Raw genomic sequence first — 26,780 nt, forward strand, 5'->3', positions numbered from 1 at the left:
TAAACGTACATTTGAGACAACTCTACCGAGGTTCTGGAATAAAGTCATTTCCGAATATCCTGACATCGCTAGGAGAGCACTGCAAACGGTGCTACAATTTACAACATCATATCTTTGTGAAGCGGGCTTCGCTCACTCTCCCATCTCAGGAACATCTCGTCGCAACGAAACAAGCTCATGCCTCCCACTGATTCAGCAGGTGAGTTGTATTTTCCGTGCAATTAACACGACAAAACAAATGTTATTTAATATTTGCTGTATTTTTCTGCCACACATTGCCGGTGATCTGACAAATTTGGCATGCGCGTAACGTTAAAAATGACCGCAAATGCAGCGATTCCAAAGTAAACACTACAAACTTTCTATAAAGAAAGGAATATTAACTTACATTTGCCATGATAGCTGCACACAACAACTGCACGCAGCTCTCTCACTTAACGACTTCGCCATGTCGTTAAGCATTAATTCACGCCATTTTCGTGTTGCACATGTATGTTTATGATGTATATAGTTTTTTAGCACCGTTGGATAACATGGAGAGTCCAACTGAATATAAAAGATTGTTTTTTTCACCGCCACAAAAGCTTTGGGCGCAAAATTCTATAAGGGTGCAAAATTTCACTGAACACAGGTCAGTGAAAAAAAGACCCAAATCACACCGGTCCAGGTTGGGGACCCCTGCTTTACAGCATGCAGATGGACTGCGGATTCAGCTGATTTTGCAGATTAATTCGTTTACTATTTGCATCACGCCAGCTAAATGTGATGCAGGTTTTTGTTGTTGCACCAGGGAGAGGTGTGTGAGCCTTTTTGCGTTTCAAAAAGTTCCCATTCACCGCAGAGATTGGCCAAAACAAGTCAGACAACTGTGGGACCACTGGACTTACAAGGAAGTCAGTAAACTACGTGTTTTGTATTATGTCAAAGAGCTGAAACTTGCTCGCCGCCAGAGGCTGGCCGATCAGTGAAGGCTGTCACTCTTGCCGCCATGTGTGACATGAGTTGGGGTAGTTTTGTGCTATTTTTCGTTTCGAAAGGCGAAAAAGATTGGAACAGCCGCTTGGCAGTCATTCTCCAGCTGCTTCCCCGGCAACAAGCACTCCTGCCTGCAGCAGGGGAACGAGGAGCTCTAACTTGCTCGCCGTCGAGGGGTTGGCCGATCGGTGAAGACAATCGGCAACACCGCCGCCGCGTGACATGATCCAGGGTAGTTTTGTGTGATTTTTCATTTTCGAAAGGCGAGAATTAGACTTGGAAACGCCGCTCGGTTCCATCAGCATGTCGGCTAGCTGTCACGCCTCCTGTTTTGTTTACACTCTCCGAAGCCAGGGCAGGGAAATGACAAAAGCCGAACTAACTCCGGTGGCATAAAATACCGCTCGGAAAGTGCAAGAAGTTTACAGTTTTGACCATTATACAGTAATTTTGCCCTGTCGTGCGGAATAAATGCATTTTTAATATTTCGTATTCCATTTAGCACAAGACCGTTATTTGCCATGACCATACCATTTATTTAGCAATTAGGGAAAAATTTGTAGATAAAAATAATATCCTGTAAAGATACTGGAGTAGAGAGATTGAAACAATGACATTTTGCTGCTCTCTTTGGCGTATTTTCCTCGTTCTGAATCTTACCCCACAGTGGGCTGAATTCTAAATCAGATGAAATCGTCACCCTGCCGACGTCATCCTTCAGCTGGGTACCCTAGAGCGCTATAATGACAGGCGTGGCTAAACGGCAGATTAAAAGACTAATTTCTCGTCATCTGCGCTTTGCCAAATGGTTGCATATAGTCCAATCGTCTCAAAATATGATTCTAATTCACATAATAATGCTATTTATTTATTTATTTTTATGCTATCACAGGCACTTTAAGATCTATCAGATGAAATTCAATGCCTTTTTAAGAAACTTTATCAAGACTGGTAAAAATGTAAGACGTTTTAAGAGCCTGTGTTGAAGTTAGCAGACTATTCCAAATGCAGGAATAGTGACTCAAACAAAGATTTAAGTCCTGCATCTGCATAAACCATCCATCTTAATGTGACCTGGTGGAAATGAAAACATCCATTTCTTTGGCGCTTACCAGTCCGTCGCAGTTGCTGATGGCCACGGTGGCGTGCGGCCTGTCGCTTACGTCTCCGGTGAACACGCAATCGCTGTGCACCCGCTCTTCGGACTGGGCCCGAAAGTCCTCCTGCCACTCCAGTGAGGCCCCGGGTGCCACCAGCCTCCGGTTGGCCCTCAGCCTCAAGTGCAGCTCTTCGCCAAAGATGGTCACGTTGAAGAATAAGAACTCGGACCCCGAGCCTGATTCCGACGGGGACGTGTCGGAGACGCCGCGGGCTTCCCTCCTATTCCTCATCCGCCTCCTTCTACCACTACTTCCTTCATCGGCCATTGACAGCAAGTGAGATGTGAAGCGGCCATGGGAGTCGGTGCTGAACGGAACCACCAGGCCATAGTCGCTTAACTTGCCGGAGAGTTTTTCTGAACGAACACATCAAAAATCACCTTTCACATCATAGCAGCCAAAACTATTCTTAAAACTGAATATTTATCAGTTTCGTTGTCTGAATCCAGTATTCATTTGCATTGAATTTACTTACCATGTGTCCCTGCGGCAAACGTAGGCTCCAGTGTTTCTGCACCTTTCGTTGGATCTGCACCAAATGCAATTGGTTGGGTATTTGGTTAGTCACTGTTTGTGGCCTATGGCCTGTTGGTTAAGTTCTGGCTGCCATTGACGATGACAGACGTCCAAACTTTAGAACTGGGCAATGAGTGAGTTATCAGCCCACTTCACATGCCGCCATAGCGACCAGAATAATTAGAAAGTAGTAATTTAGTAGATATATTAAGCCGGTGTGGTGTAACTACCCTAATTTTCGGACTATAAGGCGCCACCTACCAAGTATGACACAAAAACGGCATTTGTTCATAGATAAGCCGCACTGGACTATAAGCCGCAGCTGTCCTCACTGTATTATGGGATATTAACACCAAAAGATCTTAATCGTAACACTTTATTTGACAGCGGCATCATTCAACTGTCATCAGACCAAATGAACCACCATGAATCTTTGAACCAATTGGCTGCAAAGCTTCATTGCTTCAAGACGCTTCATTTGCAGCTAACTGTTGTAAACAGTGTTGTTGTCCAATATTCCTCCTAGCATGCATTGCAGCACTACAGATGTAAATAACAATCAAAATTCATGTTCTGTGCTAATTATTTCTTCAGTTACTGTTCCAGTTGTTTCATTAATTGCTAGTTATGGTATTTAGTAACACTTTGTTTGGCAGTGGCGCCATAAGACTGTCATTAGACAATAATAATTATGACATGACACTGTCATGAGCATTAATGAATGCTTATAACCAGGGCCGGCCCAGCCTATAAGCAGACTATGCAGCTACTTAGGGCCCCTGACCACTAGGGGGCCCAGATAGAATATAAACAATTGCCAGATTGCCCCCTATTTTGTTTACTACAGTTTGCTTTATTTGACTTTTGTGAGTTTTGATACTTGATTACAAGCTTAAAAAATAAGTTCTTGCTTAACTTCTTTCTTTCCTCTTTTAGAAAAAGGTTTGGCGTTATCTACTGTAAGTACTGACAATCATTTGGGGTGAGAAGTTTGAAGAATGCAGTGCAACAAAATATGATTAATATACAAAATATGGACATATAGGTTGGATTGCATGTATGAGTTTCACAGTACACTGTGATGAAATGGTAGGCCAAAAATATGGGCCCCTCGACATTATTTTGCTTAAGGCCCCCAAATGGCCTGGGCCGGCCCTGCTTATAACAGATGTCATTCAGTGTTATCCGGCAAATTATCTCACTTTTGAATGGCTGTAAACGATCCAACTGGACATAAAATGGAGTTAGTGACATAAATTGCCAGATGACATTTAATGTCATCTATCATAAGCATTCATTTATGCCCATGATCGTGTCATAATTATGACGGTCTTATGGCAGTGTTATGATGCTGCTGTCAAATAAAGTGTTGCCTATAAAACCAAATAAGCCGCGCTAGTGTATAAGCCGCAGTATTCAAAATGCAGGGGAAAGTAGCGTTTTATAGTCCGAAAATTACGGTAACCTTGACAAACATCCGATGCCACCCTAATTTAAAACCCAGGTTTTTCCCCCTTTTCTGACCAGTACCAATTAAAGTTTTCTAGCAACAGTCACTGCAACTGAAATTAACCCACCAGCCCAAATTGTTTTATTTCACTTTTGACACTCTGCCAAGGCCTGATCTTTGGTTAGCCATCCACTTGTAATGGTGCTGCGATGACAGATCTGCATCAACATTCTATTCTTTTCCTCAACCCTGCAGACTAGCAACCACTGGCAACCAAGACCTACATGTAAAGTTGATTTAAAACTCCACTCACCATATGTCCCTGCAGCAAAAGAAAACTCCAGTAAAAGTTGAGTCAGTGAGAAGCACATAAGAAAGTGCATGCACCCCATAGCGGAGTTTTGATGCTCCACTTTTTTCAGCGTCCGTGGCCGTCCAAGTCGTTCCCCGGCTCGGAGGCGGCTCGTCCCGGCGCCCGACTTCGCGCAGTCTCTCGGCCTGTGCTGAGCGCCACACGGCGACGCTGGGCCATCCGTGTGGGGGCAGGGGGGCCGCGGAGGGATGACGGCAACCGGGCCCGTTGCAAACAAACAACCTGGGAAGCAGAAATCAATTCGCGTTTTCCTCTAATCCGGCTTTTTAACTTCTTGTCCTCAACTTGTTAGCAAATTCACATACGGTCCCGCGGCTGGAACATCTGCAAATAGTGCAAGCACCGCTGTGCGCTTGTGTGCTGCTGAACACACACACACTCGTATACACGCGCACAGTTCTCGTGCGTGTGTAGAGGCAACAAGCGCCTGCCTACCCTCTGCAGACGAGCATATATTTAACTCATTGGCTACCATTGACGGCGATAGACGTCCAATTCATTTAAAGTAGGAAGGAATGTTGATCCGCTTCCTCACTCCCTGAACTAATTTAAAGTGCGTACGACAGGAGAAAAAAAGACTTAAATAGGATTATTATGTGAATTACAATCATATTTTGAGACGATTCGACTACATACAACAATTCAGCAAAACGCAGATGACGAGAAATTAGTTTTTTAATCTGCCTGTTAGCCACGCCTACCATTATGGGGCTCTAGCGTCCCCAACAGGTGGATGACGTCACCGGAGTCACGATTTCATCTGATTTAGTATGCAGCCCATTGAGGGGGAATTATTCACAACGAGGAAAACACGACGAAGAGAGCCGCAAAATGTCATTGTTTCAGTCTCTCTACTTCAGACATGTCCAAAGTCCGGCCCGGGGGCCAAATGCGGCCCTTGGTCAAATTTCATCCGGCCCCCAGCCTCTGTCATAAAATCAATAACGTCTGGCCCGCACACAGACTTAATAAATTGGTCACCAGTACTGCTACCAGCATGTGAAGTAGCTTACACACTAAATGCTGCTCCTCATTTACCCACCAAAAGGCAGCAGCACTCTAAACATTACCCCGGGTGACCCCTTTATTCCCAATTTTCTAAAATGGCGACAATCAACAAAAAAAAAGAAAGTTGACTGCGACGGCCGACGCTTCAAGGATAGGTGGAAATTGGACTATTTCCTCACTAAAAGATGCAGCAACTGTGTCTGCCTCATTTGCAAAGAGACAGTTGCTGTTTTTAAAGAGTTCAATGTGAGGCGATATTACCAAACAAGACACGCTGACTTGTATGACAAGATTACAGAGAAGATACGTAGCGAGAAATTCAAGCAACTTGAAGCTAGTTTAATTTTACAGCTGCAGTATTTCACAAGAGCCCGAGAGTGGAAAGAGAACGCCACAAAGGCCAGTTGCGAGATTGTTGAAATTATTAATTTAAATAAATAAATAAAGCAAATGTGACACACGGAATGGCTTGCTAAAATTTGCCTGAATATATTCTTGTACGTAAAGGACGTCAGCCAAGGTCGGCCCCCCACATTTTTACCACACCAATTCTGGCCCCCTTTGCAAAAAGTTTGGACATCCCTGCTCTACTTCAATATTTTTACAGGATATTCTTTTTATCCAGGTATTTTTCCCCAACAGCTAAATAAATGGCTTGAGAAGGACCAGTAAGCCCGTTGAGGGTGAATTATTCAGAACAAGGAAAACATGACAAAGAGAGCCGCAAAATGTCATTGTTTCAGTCTCTCTACTCCAATATTTTTACAGGACATTATTTTTCATCCAAGTATTTTTTTCCCAATAGCTAAATAAATCGCATGGTCATGACAAATAACAGTCTTGTGCTAAATGGAATATGAAATAGTAAAAATGAATTTATTCAAGACGACATGGTAAAATTACTCCATAATGGTCAAAACTGTCGACTTCACATTTACTGTCGAACCTCCCGAACGATATTTTATGACACCTAAATCGGGCTTATTTCATGTCCCTTCCCCGGCTTCGGAGAATGTAAACAAACCAAGAGGCGTGACAGCTAGCCGACATGCTAACCCGAACCGAGTGATGTTTCAAGTCTTCGAAGCGGAAAATCACACATAACTACCCGGATCATTTCACATGACGACTGGGTTGTCGATTGTCTCCGCGAGAGGAATTTACAGCTGGTTCCTTGTTCCCATGCTAATACGGACCGGACAGCTCGCCGGGGAAGCAGCTGGACAATGACCGCTGCTCATTTACATGCCAATCCATGATCAAACGTAAGTAGTCCTTTATTTAAAGAAAGTTTGTAGTGTTTACTTTGTAATTGCTGTATTCGTGGCTATTTTTAACTCAAAGTTGCAATTTCTGATCGGTCGGAAAATTTGACAGAACATCGGGCAACTGAAGAGGGGAATAAGCCGGGTAGACTAGTAGTGCTCTCCCGGCGGGGGGATGTGCGACAAGCCGCCGGTCGTCGGCCGAGGGGGCAAGGAGCATGTCACAAAATGCAAGCCACCTATTAAAATGATCTCAGTATTTGCTACAATACAAAACACGATGTTTACTCACTTCCTCGTAAGTCCCATGGTCCCACAGTAGTAGGGCTTGTTTTGGCCAATATCCACCTGTGAATGGGAACCTTTTGAAACCCCAAAAAGGCGCACACGCCTCTCCCTCCTACAGCAAGATTTTTCTACAGCCATTTGGCTGGCGTGATGCGAAAAATAAATGTATTAATCCGCAAAATCAGCGGAATCCTTAGTCCTCATTCAACAATACGGCTGTGTCAATGCAAGACCGAAGCCAGAAGTCACTCATTTTCATGGTGCGGGATTCAAAAAACTAAATAAATATAGTGATCGCTTCCACACATATCCAAGTGGTCCATTTCATTCAGGAGCATAAAATACTGCGTGTATTATGAAATAAACATGCTTTTTCGTGTCACAGGCACTTTAAATTCACCTCAAAAGATGAAAAGAGCCACACGATTGGACATATATTATCGTCAATTCTCGCAGTCAGCGTGATGTCACGATGACGTCATCTCGCATAGCAACGTGTCGCCATTTTGAGAAGGGGGGACGCACAGGTAAACATTCATAGACAAATGTTGTCTGAAATTCATATATTTCAGCTGTATTTTGCGTCTTTTTTTCATAAAAACGTCTTAAACATGACTTATTATTATCATGAGTCACTGCCGACAGACGCGAGGAGGCGATACAACTTAAAATTAGCGTCTATTGGCTTGCAAACCTACCCATACAAAGTCTCAGCTTATAGCTGGATAAACAATCCAAAGGAATGGCCTATGAACTCCAGTGGAGTTCGGAAACATCTACAACTACCTCATAAAGTCACCCAGTAAGTTCACCTTTATCAATTACGTGGAATATGTACTGTGTGGAACTAAGAAAATTGGTAGTATATACGAAGTGATTATTTCGGCCGTAACCGGTAATTCACCTCCAAGCGTTATTTAGCCGTGAACCGTGGTAGTAGAACTTAATAGGGTGTCACGAGGCAAGAACGCAGAGTCACGTCACGGCAAAATAACCAATTCCCACCAGGCCAATAATATACTGATTGACCAATCAGAGCAGTTCACGGCAAAAGAAAAATAACGCTTTGCGAGTTGTCGGTTACGGTAATAATAACCACTGCCTAGTCTATTGAATCCTAGCAGCTAATTGGGGCAAAAAAATCGATTAAAGTTTACTCACCAGTAATAAAATGTCGGCTGCAAACATAAATGTGATTGGATTTAGGTTCCCACAGGCGAGAATAGTCCACGGAACCGTCTTTTACTGTTCCTCGATTGATTGCATTCAGCCATTTGCGTCTCCTTTTCTTCTCATGAGGAAGAATGAAGAACTTCAAATGCGGCTCCGAACTCTTCTTTGTGTAACAACCCGCAATACAGCAACTTTAAGACATTCCAACGGAAAAAAGACCGCAAATAAGACAAAAGTTCAACGAGTTTGTACTACTACAATGCACGACAGAGCAACTGCTTGTGACTCATGTTTTGCCCCCTCTTCAATATGGCGACGCTTTGTTGTGGCTGGTGACATAATTAATGCCCGGAAGTCTGACTGCAAGAATGGCACTGAAGGAGTTAACCAAGCGACCCCTCCGCAGCCATTTTTAAAAATACTAACCCTGCTAAAGACAGGTAAAAAAAATATGGCAGAAAACACAGACAAGGCTGAAAAAGCAGTTGCTGCTCTTGCACCCCTCTTTAAAATAAACTGCTGTATTTCAAGCCAAAAGAATTGTTGTGTTTGATAGAACAATATGTCTATACACTGCCATAGCAGTTTCTTGGCGCATTAAGCCCCCGAACATTTTTAATTTGTCCGTTTTACCCTGGAGACCCCCGTTTACAGACACCGCGCAACCGCTTGTGTTTCAACCCAGCCATAAAAAGAAGGTAAGATATATTTGCTATTCGAAGTGTCTATCATTTTTAGCTTAGAATCATTAATTGATGTCTAATATTTAGTTTAAAAAAACTTGAAATTATTCACTCACATATTTTCAACTTTTAAACAAATTACATCACAATGAAAAAAATAGTGTCTGTAAATAGGTCACGAATATCCACCTCATAACTATCGTTTAATTGTATTTTTTTTTTTCAAGCAAAGAAAATGTATATTTAGCTGTTTTTGTGGGAACATGTGTTTGAACAATTTGTTATTGTAGTATTGTAAAAATAAATAAATAAATAAATAAAAAGTTGGCATTTTATGGCATTTAAACTAGCAGACTTTTGCCATGCAAGTTAGCCAATTGTTCTTTTTTTTTACTTAGATCCTAATTTATTTAATTTACTACCGTTTAAGGCTAAGCTCAGTTATTTTAAATGTATTTTTAAATGAAAGTGCAATTCTGCATAGTTTGAAGAAACACTCGGAAATTTTATTTTATTTTTGCATTTAATGTTCTTTTGAAAGTGCAATCTTAGCAAAGCCATTGTTTTATATCTCCCAAAATTTATCCTTCAACGCATGAAATGTTCCAAATCCGATTACTCGGTTATTTAAAGTAACTAGTTGATAGATTAATCGACTTCTAAAATAATTGATAGCTGCAGCCTTAATTTGCATTATATAACTAGTAGGGCTGTCAAAATTATCGCGTTAACGGGCATTAATTAATTTTCTTAATTAATCACGTTAAAATATTTGACGCATTTAACGCACATGCCCCGCTCAAACAGATTAAAATGACAGCAGAGTGTCATTTCCACTTGTTACTTGTGTTTTTTGGTGTTTTGCCGCTCTCTGCTTGCGCTTGGGTGCGACTGATTTTATGGGGTTCAGCACCATGATTATTATTGACATCAACAATGGCGAGCTACTAGCTTATTTTTTGATTGAAAAATTTACAAACTTTATTAAAACAAAACATTAAGAGGGATTTTAATATAAAATTTGTATAACTTTTACTAACATTTTTCTTTTAAGCACTACAAGTCTTTCTATCCATGGATTGCTTTAACAGAATGTTAATAATGTTAATGCCATCTTGTTGATTCATTGTTATAATAAACAAATACAGTACTTATGTACAGAATGTTGAATGTATATATCGGTCTTTTTGTCTTTCCATTCCAACAATAATTTACAGAAAAATATGGTATATTTTATAGATGGTTTGAATTGCAATTAATTACGATTAATTAATTTTTAAGCTGTAATTAACTCGATTGAAAATTTTAATCGTTTGACAGCCCTAATAATAAGTTCAGTTACATAGGTCATCAAGTTTGTCTTCCCATACGTTGTAAGGACAGAATAGACCCTACCATTATCACACTATAAAGGAAATTTACAGTGGTTGTGCTTTTGTGCCTGTTTTTTTTTTTTTTTTTTTTTTTAAGGGGGGGGGGATGTCTGCACAGGCTGAAAATAAAAATATTTTCAAATACATGATGTACAAAGAAATAAATACATTTTAAGTAATGAATAAGTGCACAGTTGAATTAATGTTAACAGTAGAAAACACATACAGCAGGGCCCTTCTCTCTCAGCAGCTTTCTACTCGAGATTTACAGGTTAGCAAGTTCACATAGTTTAATGTTATGCTAACTCTGATGCAGGTTGGACTTTCAGTAGCAAAATTAGTACCGTGTTCCCACCTCCACCACATTGACATATTTTTACATCACTTACAGTGGCTGCTGCTGGCCGGAAAAAAAAACCTTCTAATATCCTTTCTCTTCGAAGGGGGTGGCATGTAAGTCTGAACATAATGAAAATAATTCACTTAATGGTAGGGTCTATTCTATCGATTCTATCCTTACAACATATGGGAATACAATGTAACTGAACTCATTATGTAATGCAAATAAGGCTGATTAAAACAATTTGAGCATCCGGAAAAGTTGGTAGTGTCATGTCCTTACCGTCCCTATGCAAATCTATGCCCTTCCAAGTGAATTATTTTGATTGTGTTCAGACATATATTTATCTCTTTTCACTTGCTGAATGTGCCCCCCCAAGCATTATAAAGTCTCAAAGACCCTTGCCTGATATGCAACTGAAAGTTTATCAGTTTGGATTGAAGCAGCTATTTTGGCGAATTCCAGAGCTCATACTTTGGTGAACCCCCCAATCGGAAATTCATCAAGTCTGACGTTAAAGTAATTCATTCCATGATCAACTCAGTGGTCACTGTGCATATGTTCAATTTGCACTCGGTGACTGCATCCAAAAGTGGAGCTAACAGCTGAAAAGGTTGGAAAAATGCTTAGTCATCACCTCCAGGATGGCCTTTTAAACACATCTGGAATACTAACAGCTATGGAATCCTTATAGGAAGGGAAGGGGGTTGTGAAGTCAAAGGGGCTGGAATATTTTTTCCAATCTCCAAATCTTTATGGCACATACTTATGTTTTTCTTTTTTTAAATTGATGTCAATAGATGTCTAACCTATTTGAGCAGGGGAGATTGGCAGTAAATAATCATGTTTAAGTGCCATTAATGGCGGTAAAAGATAGACTGGATAGATATGATGTCTAATGCCATCAACGGCGAGCAATTAATTAATATCAAATCAGGTATGGTCTAATTATACTACCAAAACTAAAGAAAAAAATTAATAAAAGTTAAATTACTACGAAACTACAGTAACTTTTTTTAATGCCAAATACAACAAAATACTTACAAACTTACAAAATCCCAAACTACTGTAACATTATGTACCCTCTGCTGTTTTAATGTTTTTTTTCGTCGCGATGTCAAAGGATATCTAAACTGAAACAGTACCGCAACAAAGGAAGACAGATAACATGACCCAAAGGCAAATATATTCATAATGTTTTTCCTTCTATTCATTGAAATTGGGGAAAAAAAGTTATGGTTATGGTCATGGAACTATGGGACTATCATAACTGAAATGAATAATCATGTTTCAATTCCAATGTCCAGAAGCAAATGTACTCCAGCCTCTCTCTGTATTTAAAATGCATCTCCAATGTTGGACAACACGGTCTTTGTAAAATGACGTTTTGCATTCTTTTTCCACAATATAGCGGAAGATTCAATTAGAAGGCCAGGCGAAATGACTAGGTGCGTCCATCCAAGGGAGTGCTGTGGTTAGCGCCACATACACGCATAGAAGAAGAAGAATTCTCTTCCCGTGAAAACTTGCATTTTAATTCGCGACACGTCAGACATCTGTTGCCCTCCCGGGATGCGAATTATCCCACTAAGTCGGGCTCACTCTTTTCTAGACTTGATGAGCAGACACGAACGTCTTCCCTCGAGTGAGCTGTAATAAGCTAGCATGCTGGGAAAATATGCAGGGTTTTTGTTTTTGTTTTTTTTTCAAAGAGAAGATGCAAAGCAGCTGCTCGGTGAGCAGCGGAGCAGAGGGTGTTATTACACTTCGCCTCCACCTCGCTCGTTCATTGCAACGGCTACGGCATCGCAAATAGCAAAAATAGATTGGCATTCGCAGAGATGTTTTTCCGCTACCGTCGCTCCCTATTCTAGTCTGGGAAAAGTGGAGCGGCTTAGCGTTGACCGCCCCTTTTTTGCTTGTTATAAAGTCATAGAATATCGATTTATGGGTAAAATAACTTATTGGTAACAGTTTGAGGGCGATAGATAGGGAGATACGAGGAAATTGATTTAAAAGCTCAGTCGAGAAAGAAATTCTAAATCATAAATTAAGTTGTATTTTGCTATTTATTTGATCTTCAGGAAAGTTGAAGCATACAGAAGGCGGAGGTTAAATATTTGGTAGGGCTGTCAAAATTATCGCGTTAACGGGTGGTAATGATTTTTTAAAATTAATCACGTTAAAATATTTGACGCATTTAACGCACATGCCCCGCTCAAACAGATTCAAATGACAGCACAGTGTAATGTCCACTTGTTACTTGTGTTTTTGGGTGTTTTGTCACCCTCTGCTGGCGCTTGGGTGCGACTGATTTTTATGGGTTTCAGCTCCCATGAGCATTGTGTAATTATTGACACCAACAATGGCGGGCTACCAGTTTAATTTCTGATTGAAAATTTTACAAATTTTATTTAAACGAAAACATTAAGAGGGTTTTAATATAAAATTTCTATAACTTGTACTAACATTTATCTTTTAAGAACTACAAGTCTTTCTATCCATGGATCGCTTTAACAGAATGTTAATAATTTTAATGCCATCTTGTTGATTTATTGTTATAATAAACAAATACAGTACTTACAGTACAGTACAGTGCCGGATATTGAATGTATATATCAGTCTTGTGTCTTATCTTTCCATTCCAACAATAATTTACAGAAAAATATGGCATATTTTATAGATGGTTTGAATTGCGATTAATTACGATTAATTAATTTTAAAGCTGTAATTAACTCGATTAAAAATTTTAATCGTTTGACAGCCCTAGTATTTGGTTATTTTGTCTGTTTGTATGTTTGTGTTCAAGATAACTCAAGAACGAATAAAGCGATTATTGGAGGGAAGGATATACAGTGGTAGGGCGTAGGTTTACATCTGGACAGTAGGGATATAACAGTACCAATTTTTCAGGATGCTCAAATTGTGCCCACCAACTTTTAAGCAACCTTATTTGCATTATATAATGAGTTCAGTTATATACGTAGGTAATTTATATTGAGTCTTTCCATCGCATAGATCTTCCCATATGTTGCAAGGATAGAATAGACCCCTCAGTGATTAACACTGGAAGTCCTGTTTTGTTTTTTTGTTTTTTTTTTTTGGCTATAAAGAAATACCAGAAAGGTGTCAAATGACCCCAATACCAAACTGACTTCTGGGCTTAGTCAAACAATAGAACGATCAAACAAGCAATCAAGCCCCCCTGCACAATCCTATGGTGTCGCTGCCTAGGTGTGAAGGGGGGTGGGGTTCACTCTGGATAGCTGCAATTGGCATCTTGAATATAAGAGAGACGGGTTGAGTTCTTGGTGGGTCTTGCAAAGGAATTGGCTCGCTCTCATGTGGATGCAAAGAAGGCGCAGATGAAAAAAATGCTTCGGCAACAACCTCCATCACCTAGCCCCAGGAAAAGGACGAAGTGTCATATGTAACCACTTAAAAACTGTCTTGTTTTGTTTTATATTACACCGTCCCTTGTACTGTAGGCAAACTGCAGATTTTGGGAATATGTAAAAAGGTTGTCCGCCCAATTGCATGCCTGAGCGGTCCACTGTCCAACAAAGCCAAGGCAGCCCTCCCCCACAAACACTCAAGATGCTAATTGGAGCAATCAAACATTGTGGTTTTGCGAGTGTGAATGGGAATGACTTATGAGGACTAACTGATCAACTGATCCACCCTTGGTAGTTCAAGTGTTAAGTGAATTATTTTCATTATATTCAGATTTACATTTATCCCTTTTCACTTGCTGAATGTGCCGGTCCATTTTTCCCCCTCAAACACACGTTTGATTGGATGATGACTTTGACCTCCCCCAGCCCCACCAGACACACACGCACACTCACACCGCTCCGACCGATTCATGTCGACAACATGCCGCCCCCTTTGAAGAGATATTACAAGTTTTTTTGGGGGGGCCAGCAGCAACCATTGTAAGCAATGTAAAAAGACGTCAATGTTGTGGAGGTGGGGGAAGTACCACTAGTTTTGCTACTGAAAGTCCGACCTGCATCAGAGGTAGCATAACATTAAACTGTGTGAACTTGCTAACCTGCAAAACTACAGCGGTCAGGCCAGCCTCCACAAGGAACAATGAAGTCAAGCTAGCCATTCATTTGTATCATTGCTTGTATTAGGTGCATTACCGTAATACAACGTGGTGACTTTCGAGTGCAAGTCCGTTTATATAAAAGAAAAACCGGAAGGTATCCAAAAATAGGTTGTTTACGTTGTCTCTAGACCTCGTACCCACACCAATGTACATAACAGGGTCCATCACCTCAGTGGGATAATGACATGAACATGAACTAACATGAAAAAAAATATATTTGAAATGAAATCACACATCAGAATTTCATGAGAGAACTTTGGTTTCAGTCTTGGGGTAGTCTAGTATGTCTCAGATGTACATCGGTCATTGGATATCTCAGATTTTTGTTCAAATCGAACTTGTAACAACTGAACCAATACACATGAAAGTTAGTATAAGTCAATACAGATTTATTTTGCATAGATCATTTAGCCTATCAATTAATTAGGTTTATATTCATGAGAAATGTTGCCCTTATCCCGGTTCAATTATCTTTTTGGTCTTAATAATGTCCCGTCCTCAGCAAAAAGTGTACGTACAGCATATGCCGTTGTATCATCGTTATATCAATGTTGAGACCAAACCTATGCCCTTGAATGGTACCGCTACACACAAATTTAATTAGTTCAAGGACCTGGTTTGTAAGTCAAAACGGTCGTATGTTGAGTTTTTTTTTTCCCAATAGAGTACTTTATAATTTGATAAATTTGTTCCACAGCCCAAAAACCTACACTAAATCCTTAATAAATACTGCTGGTCCAATTACAAATGGCTATTAAAGATAGCAAAATAAATAAACTATGAATGCAAATCGGAATAATATAATAATAGTAACAAATTAGGTTCCAATGTGGTGGTTGTGTTTTGCATGCTGTTCCTAAATGCACCGTGTTTTTACTTTCTCTTCCCATGTTGTTGTTGGCGTCGGCTATGGCTGACAATAGCCGTGTTGTGTTATTCTGTAATAAATAAACTAAAAACCGGACAAAGCTGGCGACTTCCTTGCCGATGTTACAATAATAATAATTGTCACCCTAACTTATAAAGACAGGCGAACGGAGGTCGGAGGAGAACCGTCGAGATTGTAGACATATTCCGGCTGTATCTTCGTTCACTGACGCGCACCCCAATCTGCCATCATTTCCACCTTAATTTAAATGGTAAACGTCACCTTTTCCCTTTTTTTATCACCTGCACTAACCTTCTTGGGACCCATGTTGATTTCTCTCCGCTTGCAGAAAAACAATGAAGTTGCGACGCTGTCATAAATCGTCGTATTTCGAGCATTTGTCGAGACAAATGACAAGTCAAATTTTACGTCAGATGTCGAAAGGATCGAATGTCGAGGTGCCACTGTACAGTACTGTATTTGTAATATGAAGCAGTCCCGCCCAGCTCAAATGGATTGGACGTCTATCGTTGTCATTGGCAGCCAATAACTTAACAGCATACCTGGACCTTGGATTTTCTTTTCTAATGAATATCCCAGAATTCCAAGAACAGCAGCCATTTACCAGCAGGTCTTCACTTTCCAATTGTTTGGTCTTAAACACATACCAGAGAACTAGGGGTGTAACGGTACACATAAATCTCGGTTCGGTACGTACCTCGGTTTTGAGGTCACAGTTCGGTTCATTTTCGGTACAGTAAGAAAACAAAATGCAAAATATAAATGTGCTAGTTGTTTATTACACACCTTTGTGCTTTCAACAGTAGGAACATTAGCCTATACAAAGCTAGAATTCTGCTAAAAAAATAGCGGGTATTTAAAGATAATTCAACAACAATTTGCCTTTCAGACCCCGCGTATTGGTCAGCTTTCTTTCTGAAAGAAAGAAGAAAAAAGACGTCCTGTGCTAAAGAGAAAAGCAATCCCCATGACAAAGATTTTAACATGTATTTTACAAATGTAATGCCTCAATGAATCTTTTTTTTTTTCTTATGAACGGTTTTCAAAAGCTTTATTGGTGGATTTTCTCAAGTTAAAACGCCACACAGAAATTAATAAAATTTAATTGTTTAAGCAGGATCTGTGTATTATTCTTATTATTTAATTACAGGTATTTTAGCGCATTTCAATTTATTTTATTTAAATGGGCTATTATTTATTTTATTATGTGTTTATATTTTACAAATGTGACGTAGTATTCATTTATATTGTATATTTTATGTTGTATAACTTTAGTTCCAATGTGAATATTAGTTCCTACTTGTTTTGTTGTGGTAGGAGGGTTTTGTATTGAACAGGGGGCCGTGTTGGTTATTATTATAGCAGAGAAGACAGCGGTACATCAACAAAGACAAGTCAACTGTGCCCCAATCTACCACTCAAGGGATCTGATGGACTCAAAAAGTGGGTTACAATTGCATATTAGTTTGAAAATCGACCGGATCCACCATACACAAGTGACTTCCGGTCTGCATGATCCTAGCTACCGGTAGTAGTATTGACGCAGGAGGGTCACGTCTCGCGTCAAATAATAATGTTGAGCCGCTTCTGGGACGCGTCTAACACGCGGCCGCACTGCAACTAGTGTGCATTGGCTGATTGACCTTAACGCCCGCGTTTCACTGCGTTCTCGCGGCGGCCACGTTGTCACGCATTTGACGTTTCTGGGTTATACTGTCCTACCGTGTTGGTCCTCATTATAGTAGAGAAGACGGAGTAAATATAATCTACACAAAGAAACTGTAACCCGATCGACTCACAGCCTCGAAAAGTAAGGGTTACATTACGTCAGAAACTCGTTCATACGCCTCCGTTCCGAACCGAGCACCAAAACAACAAAACAAAACAAGAGGGTCCAAAACTACTGAAATGCAAAGAAAACTGTTTATGTAAGTTATTTCTATAACACATAAAAAACTGATTTTCATTCAAAATGATATTTTTTCAATGATTTCCAAAATAAAAGTTAACAAAACCAGCAATAAACCCCAACCTCCATCTCCTAATTTTTATTTTCCCTCATTTCCTCATATACTAAATGCAAAATCTTGACTACCCGTATTGGCCCGAATATAAGACGGTGTTTTTTGCATTGAAATAAGACTGAAAAAGAGGGGGTCGTCTTATATTCGCGATCTAGACATTATACCCATTCACAACGCTAGATGGCGCCAGATATTGAAGCGATGTTCTGTCATGACAGATCTCAGCTACTCTCCCCATTCACGACGCTAGATGGCGCTAGATATCATTGAAGCGATGTTCTATCATGACAGATCACAGCTACTCTCGTTTAACCCTTTAACACCTAAGCCTATTTTGGCCGAATTTGAATGCATTTGATGTTGCCTTTATATTTCAAAGAAAAAATTGTTCACAATGCCCAAATTGGGTCCCTTTTTTAAGGACACCTTGAACTTCATCTCCAAACTGTTGTTTTCTTCACTGACCAATTATAATCCACATTTTGGACCCAAAAAGACCAAAAAAAATCCCAAAATATTTTTTCAAAATTTGTAATGTTGATGTCCCATTGACAACCAAACATGCTCGACCAAACGTTTTGAAGCTTGATAATATTTATTCTACTTGCTAGGATAAACATTCAATAGAGAAAAATAAGATTGAATAGTTTTATGTTTGACAATTCAACACAAACAGCAAGTATGGTCATAGGCGTTTTTAGCCTTTACACATACTATGGTCAAAACGGGTGATATACAGTGCAAAATAGTGAGAAAAAATATATATATATATCATCTAACACAAAAAGGGTTTGGAGGATTTCTCTTTGTGAAGTTAGGTATTATACCCATCACCTTATCTAAAGTATATACATACGTACATGCAACCAAGCTTCTCGAACACTCATCTTTATAAAATTTGAAAAGATTATGGTGAACAAAAAATATACATAACATTGAAAAAAAAGTATTTTCAAAAATATTGACAAGTCGTTCAGTTCAATTCAAAATTTTCTGGCATACGACCCAATAAAGTTTTTTTTTTTTTTTTTTTTGCGAATTCAATAAAGCTTTTGCATGAACAGGTCACGGAGCTGCGTTACAGAGCCTACTCCTTCGCCGTTTGCGCGCTGCTGTCAGCCTGTCACCTCTACTCGCCGAGACGCCGACTCATCCCAGGAAAACAACGACAAATACGGCTCATCTTCTTCCTTGAGTTAATGAAATAATGCATTAGCTTGCGCTAAATTTAGTTTTAGATTCATTCTGCACGTTTCAAAGCCGCTCGCTCAAACTGGCCGTTGCTTGCTTCAGCATGCCTCCTTTTCCTTAGTTGGCGCCTCGCTCGGAAATTTATTAAAAATGTCCACATTCGGTTCGTCCTTCTTGACATCACAACGGCTCTTGGGATATACCGTATTGGCCCGAATATAAGACGATGTTTTTTGCACTGAAATAAGATTGAAAAAGAGGAGGTCGTCTTATAACTGCGGCCTAAAAAAAAAAAAAAAAAAAAAAAAAAAAAAAAACTGCGGCCTAGACATATACCCATTCACGACGCTGGATGGCGCCAGTCATCAATGAATCGAATGCTGAACGCGACTCGGGCGGCCAAAGCGAACCCCTGACACGAAGAAGAAAGTGGTAAGAAGGAAAAGAGAAGAAAATACCGGTAATAGAAGAGATAACCAAAAATGGAGAAACTTCGCGACACTTTGGAGAAAAGTGGGTCGAAGATTGGCCAGGATAACAGGTGTTCGGCCATTCCTTACTACGCGGCGAAACGTCCTACATAATGCTCAGGGCGCTTGCGTATGCATTCACACGCATGCGCACATCGGTTGGAAGCGGTGAGTACTCACTATTTTTGTTTTTATTTAGTTATTTAGAACCTTTTCACAGCCTCAAAGATACTTTTTGCATGTATTACCCTCTCATACTTTTAACCATTGCTTTTTTTTGTGTTAGCTTTGAAGCAGTTGACCACATTAGTCACGTAGCGTATTTAAACCGTCCTTATTTGATATAACTACATTTAAGTACCGTATTTTCTGCAGGCATTTCTTTAGTACGTTATTCCTGTATGCATCTAAACAAAACAAGTTTAGAGCGCACGGTAGTAATTTAGGTGTCAAATTCGACTAATGTAGGATGTTTCGCCGATGTAGCATATTTTGGCAGAACACCGGCAGCTGAGGAGAAGTTATGACGCAAACTTCAAGTTGATGGTGATAAATGAGGCGGTGTCTTCAAACAACTGCAAAGCGGCTGTGAAATATGGTGTCACAGAGTGTAATGTACGGAGATGGAGAGCTCAAAAAGATCGCCTAAAAAATGCTCACAGTCAGAGAAAAGCTTTCCGTGGTCGTTTCTGTATAAAAATTAATTTGGTGTTCAAAAAGTCTTTTTTCAAACTTGAGTCTTGAAAAAGAGGGGGTCGTCTTATAATCGGGGTCGTCTTATATTCGGGCCAATACGGTATGTAGTCTTTTGTGCTGCTTTCGGGTTTGAAAAAGGACAAGAAATGATGGAAATATGGAGATATATACATGGTCCATGCAGCGTTTTAATGCATATTTATGAGTGCAATAAGACTATAAAACTCAAATGACATTATCTCCCGTTTTTCTTGGTCGATTGACTTCAAATAAAAACTGGTGTGGACATCAACTTCCGTACTTTCAAATGAGACCAACCAGCAGCACGTGGGTGACGTAATTACAGCGTGACGAAGCTTCGAAGACGACATGCGTAAACGCGTCGCTGCCGACACGTTCGGTGTTAAAGGGTTAAAGAGTTTGCATTATTTTAATGAATTGTTTTTCCTTATTCAGATTTGTTTCAAGACTACAGTTCCAGTTAGATTTCACTTTGACATGACTCGTCATCGTCAGACGCAGATAACTGCAGCAGCTGGGGAAGCCTCCATGCCGTCCGTGGAATAAAATAAATAATAAATATCAGTGGAAACGGATTACGCTACACAAGCCCTCTGTTATGCTTGTTGTTAACACTAGTGTATGTAAATCTGATGTTGGTAGATTGTTTTCTTCTTGGAGATGAAATGCATGTGTGGCAGTTTTGTGTTTTTCTTTTTTTTTTTTACATAGCATTTTTACAGTTGCCGTCATATTGTCGAAATCAAAGCGCCGTATACCGGAACAGCGTTCCGGCCCTGAATCTTATACCGGAACTGCGTTCTGGCCCTGAATCTTATACCAGAACTGCGTTCCTGACCGTTCTGGCCCACTTTCACCCCTGCATGTACCGTTACACCCTTACAGAGAACGTTGTCTCATGTTGGACACCGATTAGGTTTGCCAGAAATTCCTGTAGGTAGGATGTGTCTGAACTTTATTCTAAAATATTTTCCTTCCATGACTTGTAAGTTTTGGCAAAACGTGAATTGTGTCCTGTATAAAAAGGCCATATTAGAACGGCAGATTGTTGGCTCATAAAGGCAAGAACGGATATATTCTAACAGCTCATTTCAGTGACAGTCAAAGGGTTTTCATTAACTTGTGCAGCCAGGTGTGTAATACGCGGCTTTAAAAGTAAGATGGTCTCTTGAAAAGATGGCAACGTGCTTTGTTGTGGCCGACAGGCGTTTGCGCCACATCGCCAATCACCTTCACGTCCGTCGAGTACAATCCTTTTTCTTATTTTGCTGTTATTCTGACAACCTCCAGCACAAATCAATGCTGCTCTTTGTCCACCGCAATCTCGGGATCCTTCAGAACCGCCGGCTCGGGTTTCACGCTGGAACGGCTCGAAATGAAGGTTTCAAAAGGAAGGAAGGGAGACCTCCGTATCATCCGAGCCCCCCACCCTCTTCATGTCCTCAAGCTTATCTCGACTCGGAGCAAAAAACTTGGCCGGAATGAGCTGTCTCCATATCGGCGTGTGCTTTCAAGCGGCGGGTTCTTGCCAAGGGAGGACCGCGCCAGCAATGTTTTCGGGCTGACAAAGCAAGATTTGTGCCAAAAGGGAAAAGTATTACAAGAATGTTGTCAGAATCTTACAATAATTAATTTAGGGTTGTAAATTTTATTTTACAAGAATTAACACGTTATATTACAAAAATATTTTTATGAGAATAAAATGGATATTTTTTTGCTAAAAGGTTCTGATTTTACGCAAATTTTCAGAATTTTTAATCTGGCTGTAGTTTTGTTGTTTTTTGTAGTTTGTTGCACGATTTTTGCCTTTTATTGCAGTTTTTCCATTCTCCATTGTTTCTTGATTTTTTTTGGCGGTTTTTCGATTTTTTAATGGTTTTCATGGGGTGGATTTGCATTGATTTAAGGGCTATTCTGAGTCACTTCCTGTTGATTTTCGAGCTTTACTGTTCACATCATGCCATTTTTTTCCCTATGGCGTCCCGCTCGCATACTATTTTTAGACCGTGACGTCGCATCGTAAAGCGGAAGTAAAGTAGAAGTGAGACATTATAGACCCGCCCTTGCATAGAAACCATGTTAATTCTGCTACTTTTCTCCGGTAATCTTTCAAAAACGAACATGCCGATCACACATTCCTTTTTTGGAAGTTGTAGAAACGACTCTAGACATTACGACATATGAAGAATGTTTTCTTCATCGTTTCCCGAAACCAAAAACGGGCAACAAAGGAAAAAATGTGAAGAATGAATCAACTTGCGCGGACTTTTAACGGCAGCTCAGTGAATCCATTCACTTTTCATATGCAGTAAACATTTTGTTGGGTTGGCATGGTCTTTCAGAGGACAAAGATGTAAGCCATTTTGATATTTTTAACTTATTTTTTAGCGTGACGTTGTGCCATGCTGCTTCTGTCTGACAATAAATTACCTGAAAAGAATTAAAATGGTATCTGACAGCCAGTTAACTTTTCTGTTGTAAAAAAAACAACTTTAGTAAGGGGGAAGTGTAAGTAAATTATAGAAATAAGATTTGTTATCAATGAAAAAATTAAAAGTGTTCGTTGGCTGTCACTGAGTAGCATTTGCAATTGCTACACAAATCTAACAAAATAAATTACCCCCAAGAACGGTCAGAGACGTAGGACAACCAGAGGATATAATATATAAGAAAGATAGGGCTGGTGGTAAAGGATAGCTTGTTGAAACAGGAGAATGTCATTGTCAGTCACGTCGATAAAAAGCTAAGGCTATGCTTAGGACGGCTCGTTTTTTTTCGTCTTTTTCAGCCATCGACACTCAAGCCATCTCTTTAACTGAACATTTTTATGTTCTTCCACGTCTTTGCCAGTGAATTTGGAACCAGGGACATAATTTTCGGAGAGAATTGGTAGGTTTAGCTCTGTAAACATCTCATTCGTACCCAATTTCCTATTAGGGACAAACGGTGGAGTGTCCGCCTTTAGCAACCGTAGCTAATGTCATGAATATTAATGAGCGGAAGTGACGTATTGCTTGCAGTACACCATTGTAAATGAATGGGACAATCGAAATAAATTGCTGGTTGGGGGGGCGGTAGTCGCTCGTTCGGGGTTGGTTGTGGGCGTGGGGGGTGGTGGCGCATCCCCTTATCCCATCCCTAAAGGCCGGTTGATGGGGGCGCGAATGGCCCGGGGGACCACCCTGGATCCCGGGGGCATGTTGACGGCCCCTTAGCTGGGCTGCAGGAGGGAGGAGGGATGGGCTGCACTGGCTCGCCCCACACCTCCCGGTTGCCTGGGGAAGGGCCATGGCCCTGGGGCAACACCCACGCGGCATCTCCACTCATCTGCGGGACTATCACATGTTTGATGGGATTGCTATTAGTGTGCTATTAGACACACTCAAGTAGAAAACCTCGGTGTTAGGATTAGCGATGAGACAGCATAGAATAGGATGCCAACATTCACTCACAAGGAATTCACACACATACTGGGTTCTAGACCATATGGCTGATTTGTGTACACTCCACCCCTCCCAATAACTTATGTTTCAGACTCTTAGGCCCCCCACATGGTGTCAACCGGAAATACAACTAGCTCACGATAGCACCAACATATTCATAGTTAGTGTAGGCGCTCAATGTATTTGTTGTTTGTGCTTCTTCTCTCTCTCCTTCTTTTTTTCTGTTGCCCCATAACCCCTTCCTGTTCGCTGTTTTCTCCTAATAAATGAGGTGCGTTGAATGATCACAATGGGAGTATGCCATACTCCCATGTGATACATTAAAACTTTACAGACCAATCGGACATTCAAATCTCCATGTCAAGCAGCTGAACAGGAAAGGTTAAAAAGAAAATACCGGTAAATAAATAAATAAAAATAATTGGGTTGTTCTTTTTAAATTTTGGTGGAAACGTAGATTTTTGGCTAAACCTGTAAACAACTTTTATGTGCCTTGATTTCCAGAATTTTTTTTTACGTATGAATGAAGTAAATTGGATTTTTTTTTTTTTTTCAAAAATGGAGGGCAAGTTCCATTATGTATCATGTATTGCACATTTGAATGATTATGCCATTGAAAATTAATGGGGCTTTTTTTTTTTGGTAAAATAAAAAAAAACAGTGGGGCTTTTTTTTTTTTTATTAAAAACATTTTTTTTTTTAATTTAAAAAAAAAAACCTGCATTTTTGCTGTAACTGTAATCAGAGAGAAAAAGGTAATTTCAAAAGAAGGTTCTGGTTTTAAGAAAGTACCCTAATTTTCGAACTATAAGCCGCTACTTTTTTCCCTCATTTTGAATCCTGCGGCTTGTAGTCCAGTGTGGCTTATTTGTTGATTTATTTGGGTTAGTAGGTAACACTTTATTTGACAGCGGCATCATAAGACTGTCATAAGAACATCATAATTATGACATGACTCTATCATGGGCATTACTGAATGCTTATGGCAGATGTCAATATGTGTCATGTGGCATATTATGTCAGTAAATCCATTTATGTCCACCTCAGATCTTTTACGTCCATTCAAAAGAGATAATTTGCTGGATGACTCTAACTGACATCTATTATAAGCATTCATTAATGCTTATGACAGTGTCATGTAATAATTATGACTGTCTTATGACAGTATTATGGCACCACTATCAAAGAAAATGTTACCAAGTACCATAACTAGCAATAAATGAAACAGCTGGAACAGTAACTGAAGAAATAGTAAGCACAGAACATGGCTGTTATTTACATCTGTAGCGCCGCCATGCATGCTAGGAGGAATGTTGGATGACAACAGTGTTGAGAGCAGGTGGCAGCAGAGGTTGACTGTCTACCCCAAGGAAGCAGTGATGGCCAAATGAAGCTTTTAGTGACAATAAGGCTTTGCAGCCAATTGGTTGAAAGCTTAATGGTGGGTTATTTGGTCTCATGACAATCTTATGGTGCCATTGTCAAATGAAGTGTTACCAGTTAATATCTTTTGGTTTAAATATCCCATAATACAATGAGGACAACTGCGGCTTCTAGTCCAGTGCGGCTTATTTATAACAAATGCCGTTTTCATGACAAATTTGGTGGTAGTCAGGTGCGCCTTATAGTCCAGAAATTACGGTAATGTTAAATTTGAAAAGAAGTTGTTATATTAATGACTATGCAACTTGTAAAAGTTAAGTAAATTTGTGATTTAAAGGGCAGGTGAGGAGCTTTTCAGATTTTGGTGTAATTTTACGAATATAAACTTTGGACGAGCTCGTTCAAACAACCATGTCATTTCTAATGCGTAACTGTGAGGATAATTTGCGTTTAAGTTTTTTAGCACTCAGTCAATACTGCATGCCCAAACCCGAAAGTGTGACGTCATTTTCTGAACGCAACAGAAGACTATCCACAGCCAGCATTGGAGCAGCTATGATATCAGCGATATTTCTACAAAAGGTAACCATTCAGGATCGCCCTTTCATGACGCTAACCATGGCAAAGGCTCCCAGGAAAGATTATCTACAATTAATCCCTACATGTTTGAAACGGAGGCGTCAAATGACGACGATTTCCTCGGAAGAGTGGTCGGCTTATGTTTAGCATCGTGATTTCTCTCTGAACCTTTCTTTCCCCATTCTGTGATATAATTACTAGGGCTGTCAAAATTATCGCGTTAACGGGCAGTAATTAAATTTTTTAATCGCAATTAACTCATGCACGGAATAACCCGATCATGCGTTGCCTCAAACAGTTTACAATGACGCCGTTTCAGCACATTGAGAGCGAAAAGGCGGATAAATGCGAGTGGACACAGGCATTGGACTTTGGCAGCCACTACTAACAGTCATGGTTGCCCAACTTCCAATCATGTATTTGTGCGGAGCTAGAAACTATCTATTTATTGACATGCTTAATTGAACACAACGCAGAACATACTGTATACCATTTGCAGCCACTACTGACAGTCATGGTTGCCCAACTTCCCATCACGCATTTGGGCGGAGAAGACGATGCTTTTCTTAACACGCCTAATTGAATACAACGCAGAACATACTGTGTACCATTTGCAGCCACCACTGACAGTCATGGTTGCCCAACTTCCCATCATGCATTTGGGCAGAACAGTTAAGTCGCTACAGTATCATTTAGTGAAAGCACAACAAAAATAATATTCCTATCCCTAAAAAAAAAAAAAAAAAAAATTACTATCAGTTGTACTCAAATTTATCTTTTAAGAACTACAAGTCTTTCTATCCGTGGATCCCTTTAACAGAAAGAATGTTAATAATGTTAATGCCATCTTGTGGATTTATTGCTATAAAAAACAAATACAGTACTTATGTACAGTATGTTGAATGTTTATGTCTGTCTTGTGTCTTATCTTTCCATTCCAACAATAATTTACAGAAAAATATTGCATATTTTAGAGATGGTTTGATGTGCGATTAATTACGATTACTTTTTAAGCTGTAATTAACTCGATTAAAATTTTTAATCGTTTGACAGCCTTAATAATTACCAGTAATTGCAAAAACAGACGAGTAATTATAAAGATCCAGTAATAAATGTATCAAATTGACATGAATAGACAACCTGTCAGCTGTCTTATGACAGGCAAGCAACAAAACAAAATAAAAACGGGTGGCACTTAAACAAACAGGCAGTTGGATTTGCCCTCCTGTATCAATAGAATTGGAACAAATTTTAGAATTAGAAAATTCAGTATGGGTCTATTCACGTCTTTGAAAACCCAAAGCTGTTGTCGCTGAAATGTTGAAAACAAAGACGCGATCGGGCAGCCGGGGAGAAGTGCTACCAC

The 26,780-nt window shown here is 39.9% G+C and overlaps 1 protein-coding gene across 1 annotated transcript in view; it reads right to left on the reverse strand.

Annotated features, from left to right (window-relative positions):
* LOC130909777 (A disintegrin and metalloproteinase with thrombospondin motifs 3) overlaps positions 1-26,780 on the reverse strand; it is a 126,974-nt gene that overhangs the window by 96,713 nt on the left and 3,481 nt on the right. The window contains exons 2-4 of the mRNA XM_057826613.1: positions 4,415-4,696; positions 2,611-2,664; positions 2,088-2,491 (exon numbers count right to left, since the gene is read on the reverse strand). Of these exons, the coding sequence (XP_057682596.1) occupies positions 2,088-2,491; positions 2,611-2,664; positions 4,415-4,696 (740 nt within the window). The remainder of the gene's footprint in view (positions 1-2,087; positions 2,492-2,610; positions 2,665-4,414; positions 4,697-26,780) is intronic.

The sequence above is a fragment of the Corythoichthys intestinalis genome, chromosome 21 (genome assembly GCF_030265065.1).
Source record: "Corythoichthys intestinalis isolate RoL2023-P3 chromosome 21, ASM3026506v1, whole genome shotgun sequence".
NCBI classification, from domain to species: domain Eukaryota; kingdom Metazoa; phylum Chordata; class Actinopteri; order Syngnathiformes; family Syngnathidae; genus Corythoichthys; species Corythoichthys intestinalis.